Source organism: Miniopterus schreibersii, assembly GCF_964146895.1.
Source record: "Miniopterus schreibersii genome assembly, chromosome: 20".
NCBI classification, from domain to species: domain Eukaryota; kingdom Metazoa; phylum Chordata; class Mammalia; order Chiroptera; family Miniopteridae; genus Miniopterus; species Miniopterus schreibersii.
This window is the reverse complement of record NC_138122.1, coordinates 23,639,658-23,655,843: the sequence shown is the minus strand read 5'-3', so window position 1 is coordinate 23,655,843 and position 16,186 is coordinate 23,639,658. Positions and strand designations below refer to the sequence as shown.

Here is a 16,186-nt window from a genome sequence, read left to right as displayed (position 1 = left end):
GCTGGAAGGAGGAGAGGAATTAAAACAAACCAAAGCAAACAAAACCAAGAAATCCCTGGGCCCTGGGTTTGCAAATGTTCCGTTAATGTGCTTTTTTCCCTGCTAGGAAAATTGGGGCAGCAGCAACCCCATCACACAAGATGCTGCTGAGAGTTTAGAGGGATTTCTCAGCTGGGGACCGTGTATACTTCAAAGGCTTAGGGCGGCCAGGCCATCACATTCTCTGCAGAACTCAGGCTTCAAGGCCAGGGCTGACTGGCCACTCCCCACTCCCAACCCTGGGGTCCAGACCGTGGGTGCTGGCCCTTGCCAGGACACTGCAAGGCATGGACATCCAGGCAAATTCATTTTCATCTAAGACTTCTGTGGTTTGGACGCTCTCGTGACACCCGAGATGACTGCAGGCAGCTTGGAGATTTTCCGAAATCTGTGCTGGGAAATCAATGTTCTGGGATGCATTTTACAAGGGCTCAGAGGTGGAGGGGAGGGGGGAGGCCGCGGGAACAGCCTCATAACCCTGGATACCAAGCCGAGTACCGTAAGTAAAATGTATGAGGAGTGGAAACAGAATGGGATCTCGAGGCTGGCACAGCCTTTCCAGTGTTATTATAATAAAATAACACTAGGCTCCGTGACCTTTCTTGGATCTCAGTGCCCTTGGTGTCTCAGTAATCTTTCCATAGCATCCTTAGGCCAAAAAACACCTAATGGTTCGGTCATAATACTAATAGTCTAAAGTATTCAGAGGCCTAAACAATTTAACAATAGTTGGCACCATTTCTGAAAGACATTGCTATGTTTCTCTAGAAAATCTAAAATATCCCACAGTGCACCTGTGAGGTCACGGAGGCACGTCAAGGTTCCTCAGTGCACAGTTTGGGAACCATAGCATGGGGCATGTTGACCTCACCAGACTTGTGCTGGAGTAGCCAGTATCACTACTCAGGGAGGGAGTGGGTGCTACATCTGGGGACCCATCTTTGAACAGACCAACTTGCAACAACAGATCAATTAGCAAGAACAAACAATGGAATGCTGTTCTGTTCTCAGTTCCAAGAGTACTTGGTTATCCATTCACTGATAGTTTCGACAACACTACAATGCTAACTGATCTTTAAGCGACCACGAAGGCAGGCTGTGTTAGAAGAGGCATTAGATGATTGACTGAGAGTCAGATGAGCAAGAGGCCTGGATATGCTGAACTGGCAAAGAGCCTCGGGTCTGAGTTCCCATCCTGCACTGACTCACTCAGGCCGACAGGCACCGTTTGCGTTGGTAAGAGTTCTGAGTACCGAGGCCGATTATAGATCTGGACCCGAGGCTACATCTTTCTAATATTAAAACCCACGTTCTGGATCCCATTTCCGCAAAACAATGCCATCCATCACACTAAACTAATGTGCTTAATTTGAATTTTATTGATTTTAAATTTTGTTTGTGTTTAATTTGAAAATGTGTTCTGGTTTTATAGCCCTAAGAGAACCATGAGCGTAAGTTGTCAGTTTAGTCTGAATTTTACATTTGTACGTACTCAAGTCGCATATTAATAACAATATTTATGTTATCACTGTGGAGGAAGGGCCACGAGATGTTTTTCTTTAAAAGGGCTCCTTAGACATTACTAGGATTTGAGAAACACAAGTCACAGCCTCTGTCCCTTTAGAATAGGAAACCCTTGCAGAGACAATCATGTACTTGAGCCCCCTCACTTCAGTGTCCTCAGGGAGGACCAGAAAGATCAGGTACCTTTCTCAAGAGCACACAGCTAATTAGCAGCAGGGCTGGGAGTAAGAGCACAGTCCCTTGGCTCTCGGGGCCGTCCTAGTGCCTTGTGGGAGCTGTAGGTATGAGCCATGCTAGATATGACAGCTATCCTGGGCTGGGAGAAAGGGCAAATTTTTACCAGCCTCCCTGACCTCGTCCTTATAGCAAACCTGTGATTCTCGCCATTCTACAGGAATGGACACTGAGTCCTAGGGAAGTTGTCACCAGGCCAATGATGCAGAAGACCTGGCCTCTCTGTAAGGACTTTAATGCAGTGAACCTTGTATCCATTTTCCCCCAAGCCAAGATGGTCCCTTCCCCTCCTGGAGTTCACATTTGTTTCTGTAACCCAGCACCTGGCACCGTCCCTGCCTCATTAGAGATGCTTAGTAAATATTTGTTAAACCAACGAGTTCTTCCTTAACTAAAAACCAGTGTATGGAGACCCCCTTTTCCATGAAGAGCCCCAAGACTGGAGACACGGGAGGAGACAGAAGCCTCCCGAGATACCCTGGGGCTCCCTGCTGCCTTTCAGCACCCAGGACGCTGGAGACATGGAGCACAATTGTCAGCTGCAACAATGAGCCGACTGCCGCCCTCCCGACAAGCCCAGACAAAGCGCAGAGACCTTGTAGCTGAAAAGGAAGTGGAGGGGGAGCGGGGAGGTGTGAAAGCGAGGTTAGGGCAGGCTGCAGCCACGGCGTCCGGGTGCGGAGAATCAGGGGTGCAGTGTCACCCCACCCTCCTCCCCCAGGAACCGTACGCCCTCCCCTGGGTGCTGTCTGGGCCTTTGTCACCTGGTCTGGAATCAGTCTGGTTGTGCAGTGAAAGAAAACGTCAGCTGCATGAAAGACCAAATCTACAGAAAGGAAGAAAGCCACAGCGAGGAACTCCTCTCAGCTCTCAGAGTTGACTATGATTTTTTTTAGAGGAAAACTCAGTGGGCTTCCACACGGGCCCTGGTTTGGGACTGTATGCTGGGCAGGTGGAAATGAAAAAGCTAATGATATGCGCTGAGCGCCATATTCTTAGGCAAATACCTGCAGCGCTCACCTACTTCAGACAGTCCATGCGGACAGCACTGCTCAGTTACCATGCGCCTTCCCAGGGAGCCCAGGCGGCCTCGCGATCCTCCGGCACAGAGTTCTAGCTCACCACAGCAATCAGGGCTGGTGTTGGCTTGCGGCATGGAAGCTACCCCTCCTGGCTGGCCTCGCCTAAGCCCGTCACTGATTCATTCAACAAACAGAGGCTCTGAGAAGTCACACCACCCCCAAGGTCACATGGTGGGTGCAGGGCAGAGCCAGGCGAGCATTCAGGCCTCCTGACTCCCTGGTGGGTGTTCTTCTCACTAGGAAAATCACACCGGCTCCTTTCCAAGCTGACAGCCACCTCCTGACGACTGAAGGACCAGGGCGGCATGAAAAGGGAGATCTCGGGTAACCCGAGGGTCTCATTTCAGCCAGCGCTGCTTTGTCCGGGTGGACACGCTGGTAAGGCAGAGAGTAGGATAATTAAAAAAGAGAAGCAGAGGGTCTGGAATCGATTTTCTGCAAAGCGGCCCTCTCGAATGAAGAGAGTATCACCCAGTGCCCGTCCCCACCAAATTCTTTGGGGCGGTGCTCCTGGGGATCTGAGATGGGGGAAGGTGTGCTGAGGAACATAACAGGTACATGCTGACGGTACATCAAAGGGTTCAGGAGGCGCCTCTCCGTCCCCAGAGTCTGTCATGGGAAAGAATGGCTGGGAGGGCGTATCCAACTGTGCCACTTGCTCAGGGTTTTGCCTTGTGAGCTTCAGCTCCTCAGACTTGTCGGGGGACGAAAAATGAAAAGTAACATCATGAGCACAAAAGCACAGCAGACCCTGGCAGGGCTCTGAGGTCAGGGCTGTGCAAATGTCCAGAGGTACCGTCAACATAGCCTCGATCCCGGGACGGTGGACATGCCAATAGGGAACAGTGATACAGTGATGCTGGCGCTACTGCTGACATCTGAGGAGCTAACAGGTGACCCCGAACCAGAGGTGTTCCCAACAGTAATGTCCACCAGAACCCCCGAACACGCATGCACATGGACAGACCAACGGAGAGGGGCAACCTGGGCACGGCAAGGAAGGGGTGGTATGCAGAGTGGGGCTGGAGCCTCCCTCCACTGTTCCACCCCCAAATGTGCTATATCACCGGCTGACTGTCATCCTCCAGTCTTCTCTACATCCTGGTCCTCACTGAAGCCATCAGTGGCTCTCTGCAAATGCACCCCCAAATTGACCCAGTGGCACCCCACTGCGATCACCAAAACCTGGTCCAGCCACAGTCACCTCTGGCCCAGGTGACCACAGAGACCTCCTGGAGGAGTCACCTCACATGACTCGGACCCCTCTGCTCCTCACAAGATCTCAGACTGTAAGTCAGACCCACCATTCCCTCTGCTCAGAACCTCCAGCTGCTGTAGAATGAAAACCCAAAGGCCTGACATGCAAGAAGCTGAGATGTCCCAGGCGATCGGAAAAACAAAGACACCAGATATCCAGCAATAACAAAGCCACAGTAATGAGGACAGCACGTATTGGCACCGGGATAGACAAATGGACCCATGGAAGGAATGAGAGCGTCCACAGGCAGACCATCACATACACAGTCACCTGATTTATGACAAAATCAATACCGCAGAGCAGAGGAAAGGATGGTCTTCGCGATAAATGATGTTGGGCCCATTGAATATCTGTGTGGGGGGAAAAATGTCCCTCGATCTCTACCTCACGCCATACACAAAAATCAATTCCAGACCGATCGGGTACCTAAATGTGAAAGGTCAGGGCTTTCAGAGGAAAACACGGCAGACTTCCTTCATGAGCTTGGAGGAGGCAAAGATTTCTTAAACGGGACACAGAATTTCTAACCATGATGGGAAAAAGTGACAAAATGACAACATTAGGAGTCTCTGCTCATCAAAGGACACCATTGAGATGGCGCCATTAAGCTAATGACAAAATGGGAGAGGGACTCCAATCATATATCCACCAAGAAGGATTCAGAATATAAAAAATTATATAAAAAGTGACTAGAAAAACTGACAAGAAAAAAATCAACAACCCAATTTTAAAGAAATGAGCAAAAGACTTGAACAGGCATTCCACAGAAGAGTGTATCCCAATGCTCATAAACATAACAAAAAAAGTCTGACTTCCTTAGCCATCAGAAAAGTACAAATTAAAACCAAAATATGACGAAGCCATTATTTATCCACCAAAATGGCTAAAAAGAGACAGACAATACCAAGTGTTGACGAGGATGAGGGGCAATCAGAATACCCAAACTGATGGTGGCGTGCAAACTGATATAACCACTTTGGGCAGTATTTACTAATACCCCATGACCCAGCAATGCCACTCACTCCTGCATGGACACCCTACAGAAACTAAGCACATGGCCACCCAAAGACACACACAAGAATGTTCACAGGAACATTATTCAAAATAGGAAAAACACACACCCAGCAAACTGTCCAGATGCTCATCAGGTACAATGGACATATTTTAGGGCAGTGAAACTCCGCTGTATGATACCGTAAAGACAGATACCTGTCACTACGCATTTGTCCAAACCCACAGAATGTACAACAACAAGAGAGAACCGTAACGTAAACTATGGGCTCTGGGTGATACGTCCGTGCAAGTTCATTGACTGTAACAAATGGTCCACTCTGGGGGGGAGGCTGTGTGTGGGTGGGAACAGGAGATATGTGAGAATTCTCTGTACCTTCCTCTCAATTTTGTTGTAAACCTAAAACTACTTTTAAGAAACAAACTTAAAGCAAGACAAACCCTCAGTAAAGTGGGAGAAGCAGGAACCCCTGATGAGGAAATAGGTCAGAGTGGGGAGAGGCTGCAGGAGTGAACACAGAAACTGAACTGGGACCTCACCCCTTGTCCTGGGGTGGGGGGAGTCAACGGGCCTACAACCTCACCTGAAACGCTTGTACATTTTATAAAAGGGGAAAGAAAAAAATATCTTAGTTGTGTGACTCTAACTAGAAAACCAAACCAAAAACCCTTACCTAGGGTGTGCTCTGTCTCCACGGAGGCCCTGTGTTTAATTCAGTCCAGGGGTCAGCAGCATGCTGTCCCCACAAAGGGCCAGAGAGCCAATCATTTATATGCTTGAGGGTCATTTGGTCTCTGACACAACTACTCAACTCTGTTACTGTGGTGGGACGCAGCCACAGACAACATGAAAATTAAAATGAGTGATTGGATGTGATACCCTCTACCTTGGCTCTCTCGGCAGACGTGGGGGAGGGGCACCTGGGGACAGCCTCGCCCTTCTCACCCCATCCCTTACAGAATTAGGCTGAGGGATTTTCCCCCACCACACACCCCCTTCTCCACGGCAGCTCTGGGCTGGCTCTGGGGAACTGCCCAAGGCTGTTTTTTGTTTTGTTTGTTTTTTCCCCCAGAGCTCCTTCCTAAAAAGCCTGGTAAACAGAAAGTAGTCCCATCCGTCCAGGGCAGATGACAGGCTGGACACTCAAAGCTTGTGGAAAAGTACTGCTGACAACCAGGAGTTAATCAGGCAGTGACCCCACACCTGGTGAGGGGGACTCAGCAGGCGAGCTATCCTCAGCCCTCCCTCCATGGTCATGGTCATGGTCACTGCGAGAGGAAATGAGGAGGAGAGGAGGTCAGGGACGGACAGCTGCTGTCCACAAAGCGGGGGACACATCAGGTGCACTGGGGACAGGAGATGCAAGCCCTGTAATTAAGGCCTCCAGACACCTGTTGTGAGTTGGCTCATTCACACCCTTAGCAAGTGGTTCACACTTCTGAGAAAAAAACTAACAACAAAAAAACAGGCTCAGATGAAAAGCTCTCCATCAGCTGCCTGCGGCTGACCCAGCCTGCCTAACTTGCCAGCAGCTTCCGCCTAACATCGCTGACCCTTGGGAACAGTTCTGGGGTGGGGTGGGGTAGGGTGGTCCATGTAGGATGGTTCATTCCCCAGGTCTCCAGTTTCCTTCTGGGTGCAGGAGGGGAAATGGCATCCCTCCACCCATCCTTTGCAGGGCTGCTGTGTGGTTAAAGGAGACTACACTGCACAGGAAGGGACGCAGCACAGAGCTCAGGAGAGTGAGCTCTGTAAGATGGAGCTGTCATTTTGGTTACATCTAGTAGGACAAGTCCACAAAACCTGCTTGGAAAAGTGTTCCAGACTGGTTCCCCCAAACCCTGAAATCTCCCCCTGGCTCTGACCTTTGCTGGCCACTGGCTTTGTCTGAAATCTGGTCTGTGGTTTCCAGAACCAGCTTGTCTCCCCGAGCAAGCTCACAGCGACCCCTGCTGGCCACCCCTCAGAACTGCCTCAGATTCCTGGCTCACAAGCACAACAAAGCAAGGTGAGCCCCCCCTGAAGCCTTGCGTTTGGGGTTGATGCAAACTCCCAGGAGAACAATGGCAGGGAGAAGAGACACCGCATGTAATTATGCTTGGTGGACACTAATTCCCTGTCTTCTCAAAATAAATCTAAAACTCGAGATCAAAGTGCTTTTCCCTTTCCATGGCAGTCTTTTGTTCCCTGGATAACTGTCATCCAATAGACTGTGGAACCAAGTGAAACTGTCATTTCGATGGGATACTATTTCCTGATCAACACGTGCTGTTCGGAGCAGTCCCGTTCTGAGCTGGCAGTTCTTAAATTGGACTCTTTAAAGAGTGGAGACATGTAAAACAAGCAGACTCGATAGTTAAGGATCTGTACCTATTGTAGGTTGCCCTGGCCTATGTATAGCTCTCCACTGATATCCGGGGCCGCAGGAAAACTCCCTCCCAGAGTGAGACTCCATCCCACCAGGCTGTCTCCACGCAGGGGACGTGGGATCACAGCTCAGACCCTGCTACTCAGAACCCGGGGGGGTTGGCATCTTCCTGTCAACTGCGGCCAACCACATCAGCTCAGAAACCATACACCAGCGTGTGACTTACAATGGAGGGAGGGTGGGGAATTCTGAAGCAAGTCCTCTAACTGGTGCCCTATTCCTTAAACCACCGACTGAGAGCAAAGGGGTGTGATTTCACACAAGGATTCTCCTCTCCAGTCTCTGAAACACAGAACTTATCTTTGCATCCACAGCTGACCTTGCAAGATGCTAACTGGCAATTCTGATACAGATGTAGCTCTTCATGCTAGAACTAGACAAACACAGATTGCATGAATGAGGCCTTGTGTGTAGAATCCTTCATATTCACCCATGTAGGTTTCCAGAACTCTCTTAGATCCCAGCCAAGTCTGGATGAGCCTGCCTGGCTGGGGCTAATGACTCTATTCTGAGGGCTGGATGGTCTCTGTCTTACACCCAGCACACACCTGGGCAGTGCCTCGGCTTAAATATTTCCCCTCATTCCCTCTCAGAAAGACACTGCATCCAGGGCTCGGTACTGGATGGCACCTAACCAACCTGAGAAACGGGACAGTGTAAGGTACCAGCAGGGGTTGTAAACTGGTGGCCTTTGGGCTGTATCTGGTCCACACAGACTTTGTCCTGCATGGTGGTTGATTTTAGAAAGTGAATGAATTACCAACACATTCTCCCTAAGAATTCAGATTACCAGTTTCTTTTTCCAGACATGGAAAGAACTGGCTGATCACACTTCCGTTTCTACATAATGTCATTGCGCCAGTCTCCACCTGGCCTGCTCCTACAGGTCCCCTCAACTGCCCCAAGAGGCCTCTGCTGGATGGCATTATTTACGTAGATGACACCCTCATTTCAAAAGGGGCTCTCCATAGACAGCCATGTAGCCCAGTGGTCCCCAACCCTGGCTGGACATTAAAATCCCAATGTCTGGGCCCCATCCCTGACCAAGGAAACCCAGCTCTGGAGGTTGGGCCTGAGCAAAGGTGTGTTTCTAAGTCACCAGGTGATTCAAAAGGGCCGCCAAGGTGAAGAACTGCTGGCTTAAACCAAAGGAGGGGCTTGAGCAGCAGAAGCTCCAGAAAGATCAAGGGTGAGCTGACAGGGGATGGAGGAGACAGCCCTTTCTTGTCTCACCTCTGGAGGGGAGGCCACAGTTTTAACTCATGCTCTGGGGAGCAGTGGCTGAGACTCAGGGAGATAAATCAATGGCAGCCACAGATGACCTTTGAAAGACCACGGACGGCGCTGGCCTTCAGCGGAGCCACCGCGGCCCCAGATGTTGCCTTCCCCTGGGCTCCGGCAGGTTTCCACACTCCGCCCCTGGGACCAAACCGGCGCTGCTCACCTGAAGAGCTCGCGGATCTCCCGGCTATCGGCTTGGAAGGGGATGTTCCGCACCAGGATCTTGGAGGTCGTCTGTTTTCTGGGAACTTGCTTCTTCCGAGCAGATGTCGGGGCTGGCCTGGGTGGGGAAAGGGGGTGGGTCACTTGGGGCCAATAGCTGCTGCCTTACACCGACTCAGCCGCCCTCCCCTGAACCAATGCTCATTTACCGTCCAGTGAAGGAGCTAGGGAGCAACTGTGGACGAGGCTGAGGTCACAGGGGAGGAGGTGGTCTCCCTGGGGGGTACAGTGGACACATCCCATCCTTGGGTGTCTCCTGCCCTTCATCCAAGAGACTTAGGGGCTATCAGAAACTTAAGAAAGGAACCCTGATGAGAGAGAGGCCAATCCAGTCTCCTCTGTCTCTTTCTAGGTATAGAAAGACCCTGGCTGGCCCAAAGGTCTTGTTTGAGAGAATTTGTCACTCACCAAAGGAGCATCATCCAGCTTCTAGCCATGGAAAAGGACCATGGATGAGAGGAGAGACTCCCAGCCTGAGGTCTGAGCCCACTCCCATCTAACGCAGTCCTGCCTTCTGTACTCCTGCTCCCCTTGTGAAATCTCCCGCTCCAACATGGCCTCTTAGGCCTCAGTTTCCTCAACTATACAATGGGCCTAATCACGGTGCCAACCTCGTCATGTTGTGTGAGGACTTAACGAGAGAGGGCGTGTTAAACATGTGACCAGCACACATGCTTGATGCTCCACACAACCTCCTGCCATCACGTTTTAATCCCCAGGCACAGTCACCCACTCAAGGTCACACGGCTTCTAGATTAGTACCCCAAGTGGTGGGGCTCAGATCCCAGACTCCCACGCCTACCCCACCACTCGGGGACCCCATTAGATTTCCAAGGGCTCTTGTACCGAGCCTTCTTGCTAAGGAAACTCAGAGTGGCCCAGACCCGGTGGGTGAACCACACCAGGGGTGGCCCAGCCTGGATTCTCAAGCAGCATTAAAAGACAGACAGAGTGAGCTCCCTGGCAACTAATCTGCCTGAGGACCCCAAAATGACCAAGTGGATGAAAAGCACCAGTTAATATCTTAAACCAGCCCTGGGGCTGGTAGACGCGGTCATTTCATCACCTGAGGCAGGCAGATGATGACAATAGTAATAATGGCATACACTGGGCACTGTTTGAAGCACCTTGCATATATTAGCTCATTTACGTGTAAAAACAGTTGGAGATGTCCGGTAAAACTAAAACTCTAAGGAAAAAAGCTCACTTCAGGAGGCTGGGCACTGGGTGGATTGGTCTGTCACCAGGCACCATCTTTAGCACCTCCTGAATCTCTTTCAAATTAATGGAGGCCGGTGCTGGGCACTGTTGTCCAGCTCCACGAAAAGAAGCCCCATGAAGCAAAACACTTAGGGTTTACACCTTCTTCTGGTTTGGCCACAGTGCCAGCCGACTACAGGTCTTCCTTCATGTATGTACACAGCCAAGGTGAGTGGGGCTTGCGCCTCCTACCTGCGCCCCTTTTATTCTAATGCACGTGTATTAAACATTTACTCAAAGGACCAGCCCAGCCCCAGTTCATCAGGAAAATGGTGTTGGAGTTGGCAAGTGTGACAGCACCTTAATTAGGAAGGGGAGTCGGGCGAGAGGATGATAAGAGCCATGAGATGCCCTTCAGGCGCCAGCCCCGGAGCAGAAAGAACGGACTCAGATGGAAGGAGAGAGAAGGTACCCGAGACTCACTTAGTGGCTCGTTCCGAAATCCTTACTTCCAGCTTGTGGTCATCCACGACGTGGCCCTAAGAGATAAGACAACATGGTGTGTTCCTCTCTTCTCTTAGAAATACTTGCCTGCACCCCTGCCCTTCCCCAGAGGTGGTTTTGGCGAAGTGAGGGGACAGGAAGCCTTGGAGGGGGACTGAGTGTTCCCGGGAGGAGGGGCCAGGTGGGATCCAGGACGGAGACTGGCTTTTCCTGGAAACGGCTCCTGCTGAGCCTGGGCAGCAGCTGGTGGTCACAGAGACCCAGCCTCCACTGTCCTCAAACCACGAGTGGGCCTTGACCTTTCTGCCGCTCGAGGGGCCAAGAATTTTCCATCACTTACAAGGGTTTTCAGGCCCAGCGAGCCCTTTTGGTCTGGCTTGCAGAGTTCAGTTTGTTTGCTCTTTAAAAAAAATTCTAAATCACAGCGGAGCTGCATCTAAGCGAGGCTCTGAGGTTGGTCCCTTAAGGCACACTTGGCGTATTAGCAAAATTACCCTTGAAAATCCCTTAAATTGCCCATAAGATAGAGCACATGCAGCTTTGTACAAACAATTCTCTGTGGCAATGTGCACACACAGCAAGGGACAGGTGACACTGTGCATGGCAGAGCCCTGCAGATCCTGACTACATGGGAGAGACCGACTTCTGAGCGTGCAGAGCTGGATCCAGTTAGCTGAGTCCATCTCACAGCAAAGTGGGACTCCCAAGTGCCTCCTCAAAACAGCAACAAATAAAACACCAGGAAGACCTGGTGTCACGGGTCACATCCCACGAGGCATCACTGGCCACGGCCGAGAAGCAGCTGTCCCTGTAGCCAGGGCAGGAGTGCCAGGTTTAATCTGGGTAATGCCTGCCCCTTCACTGATGCTGCCTGCCTGGCCCCTGTGGCACCTGAGTTTGCAACCCCTGGTGGAGAAAGCCTTTCAAATAAAAGGCAGAGGCCCCCAAGGGCCATCGTGTCCTCATCATTCTGCCCAAACCCAACTCAGCCCTTCGTGGAGCAGCCCTGAGTCAAGGGGAAGGTCAAATTCTAAAATGATTGTATCGGCCAAGTGCCCAGTTATGGTTTCTATGACACCCAATGCCGTTCCTCTGACCAGGAAGCCCTCCTGGGACAGAGCTGGTCACCTGGACAGTTCCTACAAATAAGTGAAGCTCCCCAGGTTGGTGACCCTGTATGGCACCCATTTCCACTGCATCCAGCCCAGTTGTGCCGGGCCGAGCACACCTCTCAGAGAGGGAACAAGAGCTGGGGGATGGCGAGCAGCCTGCCTCGCCCTGGAGTGTAAACTTGGCCCTATCCGATGCTATTTCACCTTCACATGGCCTGGCCGCATGCTGCAGGCCTATGTCCCCTTTGCATATGCACAGACACATGACATTCTGAATATGACTTAAAAGCGCCCCTGGACCCGCTGAAACCCTTCTGTGGACTCTGGGTTTAGAAGCCTGTTCTGGAGGCACCGTCATGAGCACCCAGCCTGTTCTCCATGTCTCCCTCCTGCAGAACAAGGACAGGCAGTGACAACGGGGAGCAAGTGGGTCTACAGAAAGAAGAGGTGCATGAGAAGGCACTGATCCTTGTCCCCTGCCAAGGAACATAATAAGCTCCTGTCTTAGAGCCCCTGCCTCCGACCCTTTGCACATGCTGTTCCTACTTCCCAGGTGCCTTTCCCTCAGATCTTTGCACAGCTGACTCCATCTTGTTAACTGGGCATCAGCTCAACTGTCACCTCTTCAGAGAAGCCTCCCCTGACCACATAATCTAAAGTAGTCCTTCCCCCACCACAGTGCTTGCTCTATTTCCACCAGAGCACTTCTTGAGGCCTACCACAGTGCCTAGCACACACCGGGCCCTGGATAAAGAGTTGTGTACCATAGTGACTATGGAGTACTGAGGAAGGCTCTTAATTTTTCTTGGCCCACAGTCCCCCAGACAACTGGAGAAAGCGTGGACTTCTCTGCATTCCCACTCAGTATTAGAGGGCTGACGGGACCCCTGCCCCACCGCCTGCCAAGTGACTCCGTGGCCCTCGCCTGTGAAACCCCTTTACCTGGAGCTGCTTGAGCGCTTTCTGGGCCTGCTCTGGCTTCCTGTACTCCACAAACCCAAACCCCATGGACAGCAGCGCTCCTGGGGGGGAGAGAGGTAGGAATCAGTGTGTGGCGGGTGTGGGGGGGACGGGACGAAAAGTGAGCACAAGGCCGGATGCAAGGGCTCTGATGTGCCCTCGGCTTCATAACCTCACTTCTTCACTCCCCCAAATATTTCACCTCCTGGCTCATCATTTTTTTCGTCACCTCGAAGAATTAGCCAAGGAGGTCATGTAACCACCACCTGAGGCCCGGGTGTCTATTAATTAGCAGATGATTGACATGATAATTAACTTCCTAATAGAACTCCGCCTCAGGGAGGGATCGGGACTAACAGGGATGACCACCTCGTGACAAGAAGCGAAGCCTCTACCTAGCAGTCCTGGCCCCCTCCATACATAATGCATGAGACGAATATATGCAGGAAAGTCCAACACACCCAGGCTCGCTCTGTGCAAGTGCTCCGACCACCCAATCCCAGTTGGTTCCTGGGTTTCAGGCAAAGTTGGGAGAGGAAGGGAAGAGGCATTATTTGAACCTATCTGGTTCCCTGGTTCTAGGTAGTGAGTAGCAAGAGGTCAGAAATTTATCAGAAACTTTGACTTCCCGACTTCAGATGTATATCACTGGGGCAGGGGAGTTGCTACGGGACACACACAGTAAGAGCTCTAACGACCTCCTGCCCTTTCAACAGAAGGCGGGATGTGTGCCTCCCCCAGCATTTCCCCCACATTTGCTGATTTTGTTCGCTCGTTTTCCCGAAGCTGGCTGAGGTTTCAGAGGCAGTACCTGCTTTGCTCTTCTTCCTGGAAACGGAGCAGCTCTTCACGGCGCCCACTCTGGAAAACACCTGGAAGAGAGCATGAGCAGGTGGTGGCCGCAGTCCCGCCACTCCCCCCAGACAGCCAGGGCCTGTTTCCTAAATGCGCGAGTGCTACGGCCGGCTGGCGGTAGCCTTCCCAGGGCAGGGCCTCCTGGGACACCCGCCGTGTCCCTTGCCTGTGTGGGCGCCCTCCCCGGCCCCGGGCTGCTCTGGACAGCCCGGCAGAGATGTCGAGCGGGTGGCGGTGGCTGTCCGACTACACTAACAGGGGGCAAGGGCCGGGATTGCAGAGCTGACGGGGTCCCCAGCGCATGCCCCAGAGCCGCGACTCACCGCCCTCAGCGTCTCCTCGGTGGTGTCGAAGTTGAGGTTTTTAATGAACAGGGTGCACCCGGGAAGGCTCTCCTCCTCCTCCTCCTCCTCCTCCGTCTTTGACGAAGAGTCGGCTGCTCCTTCCTCTGTTGGCTTCTCACCTTCCGAGGTCTCACTGTCTGGTTCTGGGTCCCCACCAAAAAACCCCACCCAAAATCCATTAAATGATGTCTATTCTGCCCAAGTCACAGAACCTGCTAGATCAGGGTGTTCTGTCGGGTGGGCAGTGTCAGGAGAAGACACTAACTTCCAGCCAGGGCTGGGTTTCCACAACTCTTGGGGGGCGGGGGGGCTGTCCTGCCTCCTCCCTCTGCTTTAAAGAGAAAGAAAAATGAAACAGACCTCCAATGATGACCCTTAGCTTGGACTAACCCACACTCATTTGAATTTCCAAGTGAACTGCTGTGGGAATGGTTTTATTGAACCCCAAACCTCAGCAACAGTTTATTTTTTCTGAAAAAAAAAAAAAAAAAAAAAAAGCCTCTTGTCCGCCCCCCCTCCTTTCTGCTGTAAGTCTAAAGCTTGCAAGTCCCAATGAAGCATCAACTACTTTGTCATAGAACAAGCCTTTGAAACACCAATAGAAGTGGCTACAGTGACAATGTCTGTTGAACATCAGTGGAACAGGCGCCTCCACCCCTTGGCTCCCTCCCACCGAGGTGAAGCCAGAACCCGGATTCTCTCCAGGACAAAAAGAGGAAATCTACACAAAGGATCCTTCCCCCACACTTTACCCAGCAAGGGACCCCATGGTGTAAAACTATCACTAAAAACGGGGAAGCAAAGCTATGCAGTCACTAAGACTCAGTTCCCAACGAGAACTTCAATCGAAACGAACACCATGACCTTCAGTGGGAGTGACATTGCCACCCACTGGCTCTCCTTGCGTTTGAGTCTCGGAGATGAAAGGAGAAAGAAAGGAACCAAGTGGATTCCACGTGGTACCAGGCATGTGGCTCAGTGCCTTACGAGTGCTACCTGTTAATGACACAGTAGCCACAGCACAAATGGGGAGCCCAAGGAAAATTCTGGGGGCTCTTCTATCTGAACTCTAAGTCTCAGGCATTTCAGGTTGGGAGAGAGGGTCATGGAAGACTAAAAAAGGCTTTTTTTAGAGAAAAGAATGGTGGGGACGATGGTGACCAAGAGGACTCATGGCGCTTTAAGAGAGCGGCCCCTTCTTGACACTGGCCAACTGCTGCCACGTAGGAAAGTCAACTCTTCAGATGTTCAGATATCTCAAAAAAGGCTGAAAGTCTGGATTTACAGGAAAACCCATGGTATAAAAATCCTGGCAATGACTCAAAGGCATGCATGTGGCTTCTGAACCAGGCAGCGGTCTACTCGTGGTAGCCAGCAGCCAACAAGGGCTCTGCACTCTCCTCCCCACTTCCAGCCTGAGCAGACTCCTGGCAAAGACCGAGGGCCCTTCCCCTGGCCTCGCCCAAGGGCCTGGGCTCCAGCCAGAACCCAGTGTGGCATCCCAGGCGTGCATAGCCGCACAGGGAGCCCTGCAGCTCTGAGGGTGGCCAGAGTCCCGTCCACTCCAGCTTGCCTCCCTGCCCAGGAGCAGGGGCTGGTGTCTTCCAAGTACTTGTTTAAAGGCCACAGGGACCTGCCCCAGAAGGGATGACGTCTGGGTTAGTGAAAGCTGAGCTGAGCTGAGCTGACAGCATAGGCACCCTAGAACCAGACGGAGCCCCTCCTTCCCTGGTGGGTAAGCTGCCCTCAGCCCGGGCCCAGGAAGAACAAGAGGGGACTGTGAGGGCAGCCAGGACCTACTACCAGCCTGGCTCCCCTGGTTCCTCCCACTTCTAATGAGTTAACCAACACCCCTGACTCCAACATCTGGGCGGGACATGTAGATTGAAATAAAAGTGATTGAAGGCAGCCTGGCCTTCCTCCAACAGCACAGAGATATCCGATTTCCCTAAACCTCTGTGTCCCTAGCACCCACCTCCCTGCACCTGTAACTCCCCTGGGCCCTGGAAGAACTAATGAGTCCTGAGATCTGCTGGAAAAAGGGGGCCTGGAAAAAACGAGAAGGGGGCCTGGAGACTGCAGTTGGGAAGTAGCGCAGAGCTGGGGAAAGCAAGAGGCCTTGGAGATGAGA

The 16,186-nt window shown here is 51.9% G+C and overlaps 1 protein-coding gene across 1 annotated transcript in view; it reads right to left on the bottom strand.

Annotated features, from left to right (window-relative positions):
* The window catches only part of RBM19 (RNA binding motif protein 19), a 74,529-nt gene that overhangs the window by 44,599 nt on the left and 13,744 nt on the right, over positions 1 to 16,186 (bottom strand). Inside the window, exons 17-21 of the mRNA XM_081123127.1 lie at positions 14,035 to 14,198; positions 13,668 to 13,728; positions 12,839 to 12,918; positions 10,764 to 10,819; positions 9,022 to 9,138 (exon numbers count right to left, since the gene is read on the bottom strand). Coding sequence (XP_080979253.1) covers positions 9,022 to 9,138; positions 10,764 to 10,819; positions 12,839 to 12,918; positions 13,668 to 13,728; positions 14,035 to 14,198 — 478 coding nt within the window. The remainder of the gene's footprint in view (positions 1 to 9,021; positions 9,139 to 10,763; positions 10,820 to 12,838; positions 12,919 to 13,667; positions 13,729 to 14,034; positions 14,199 to 16,186) is intronic.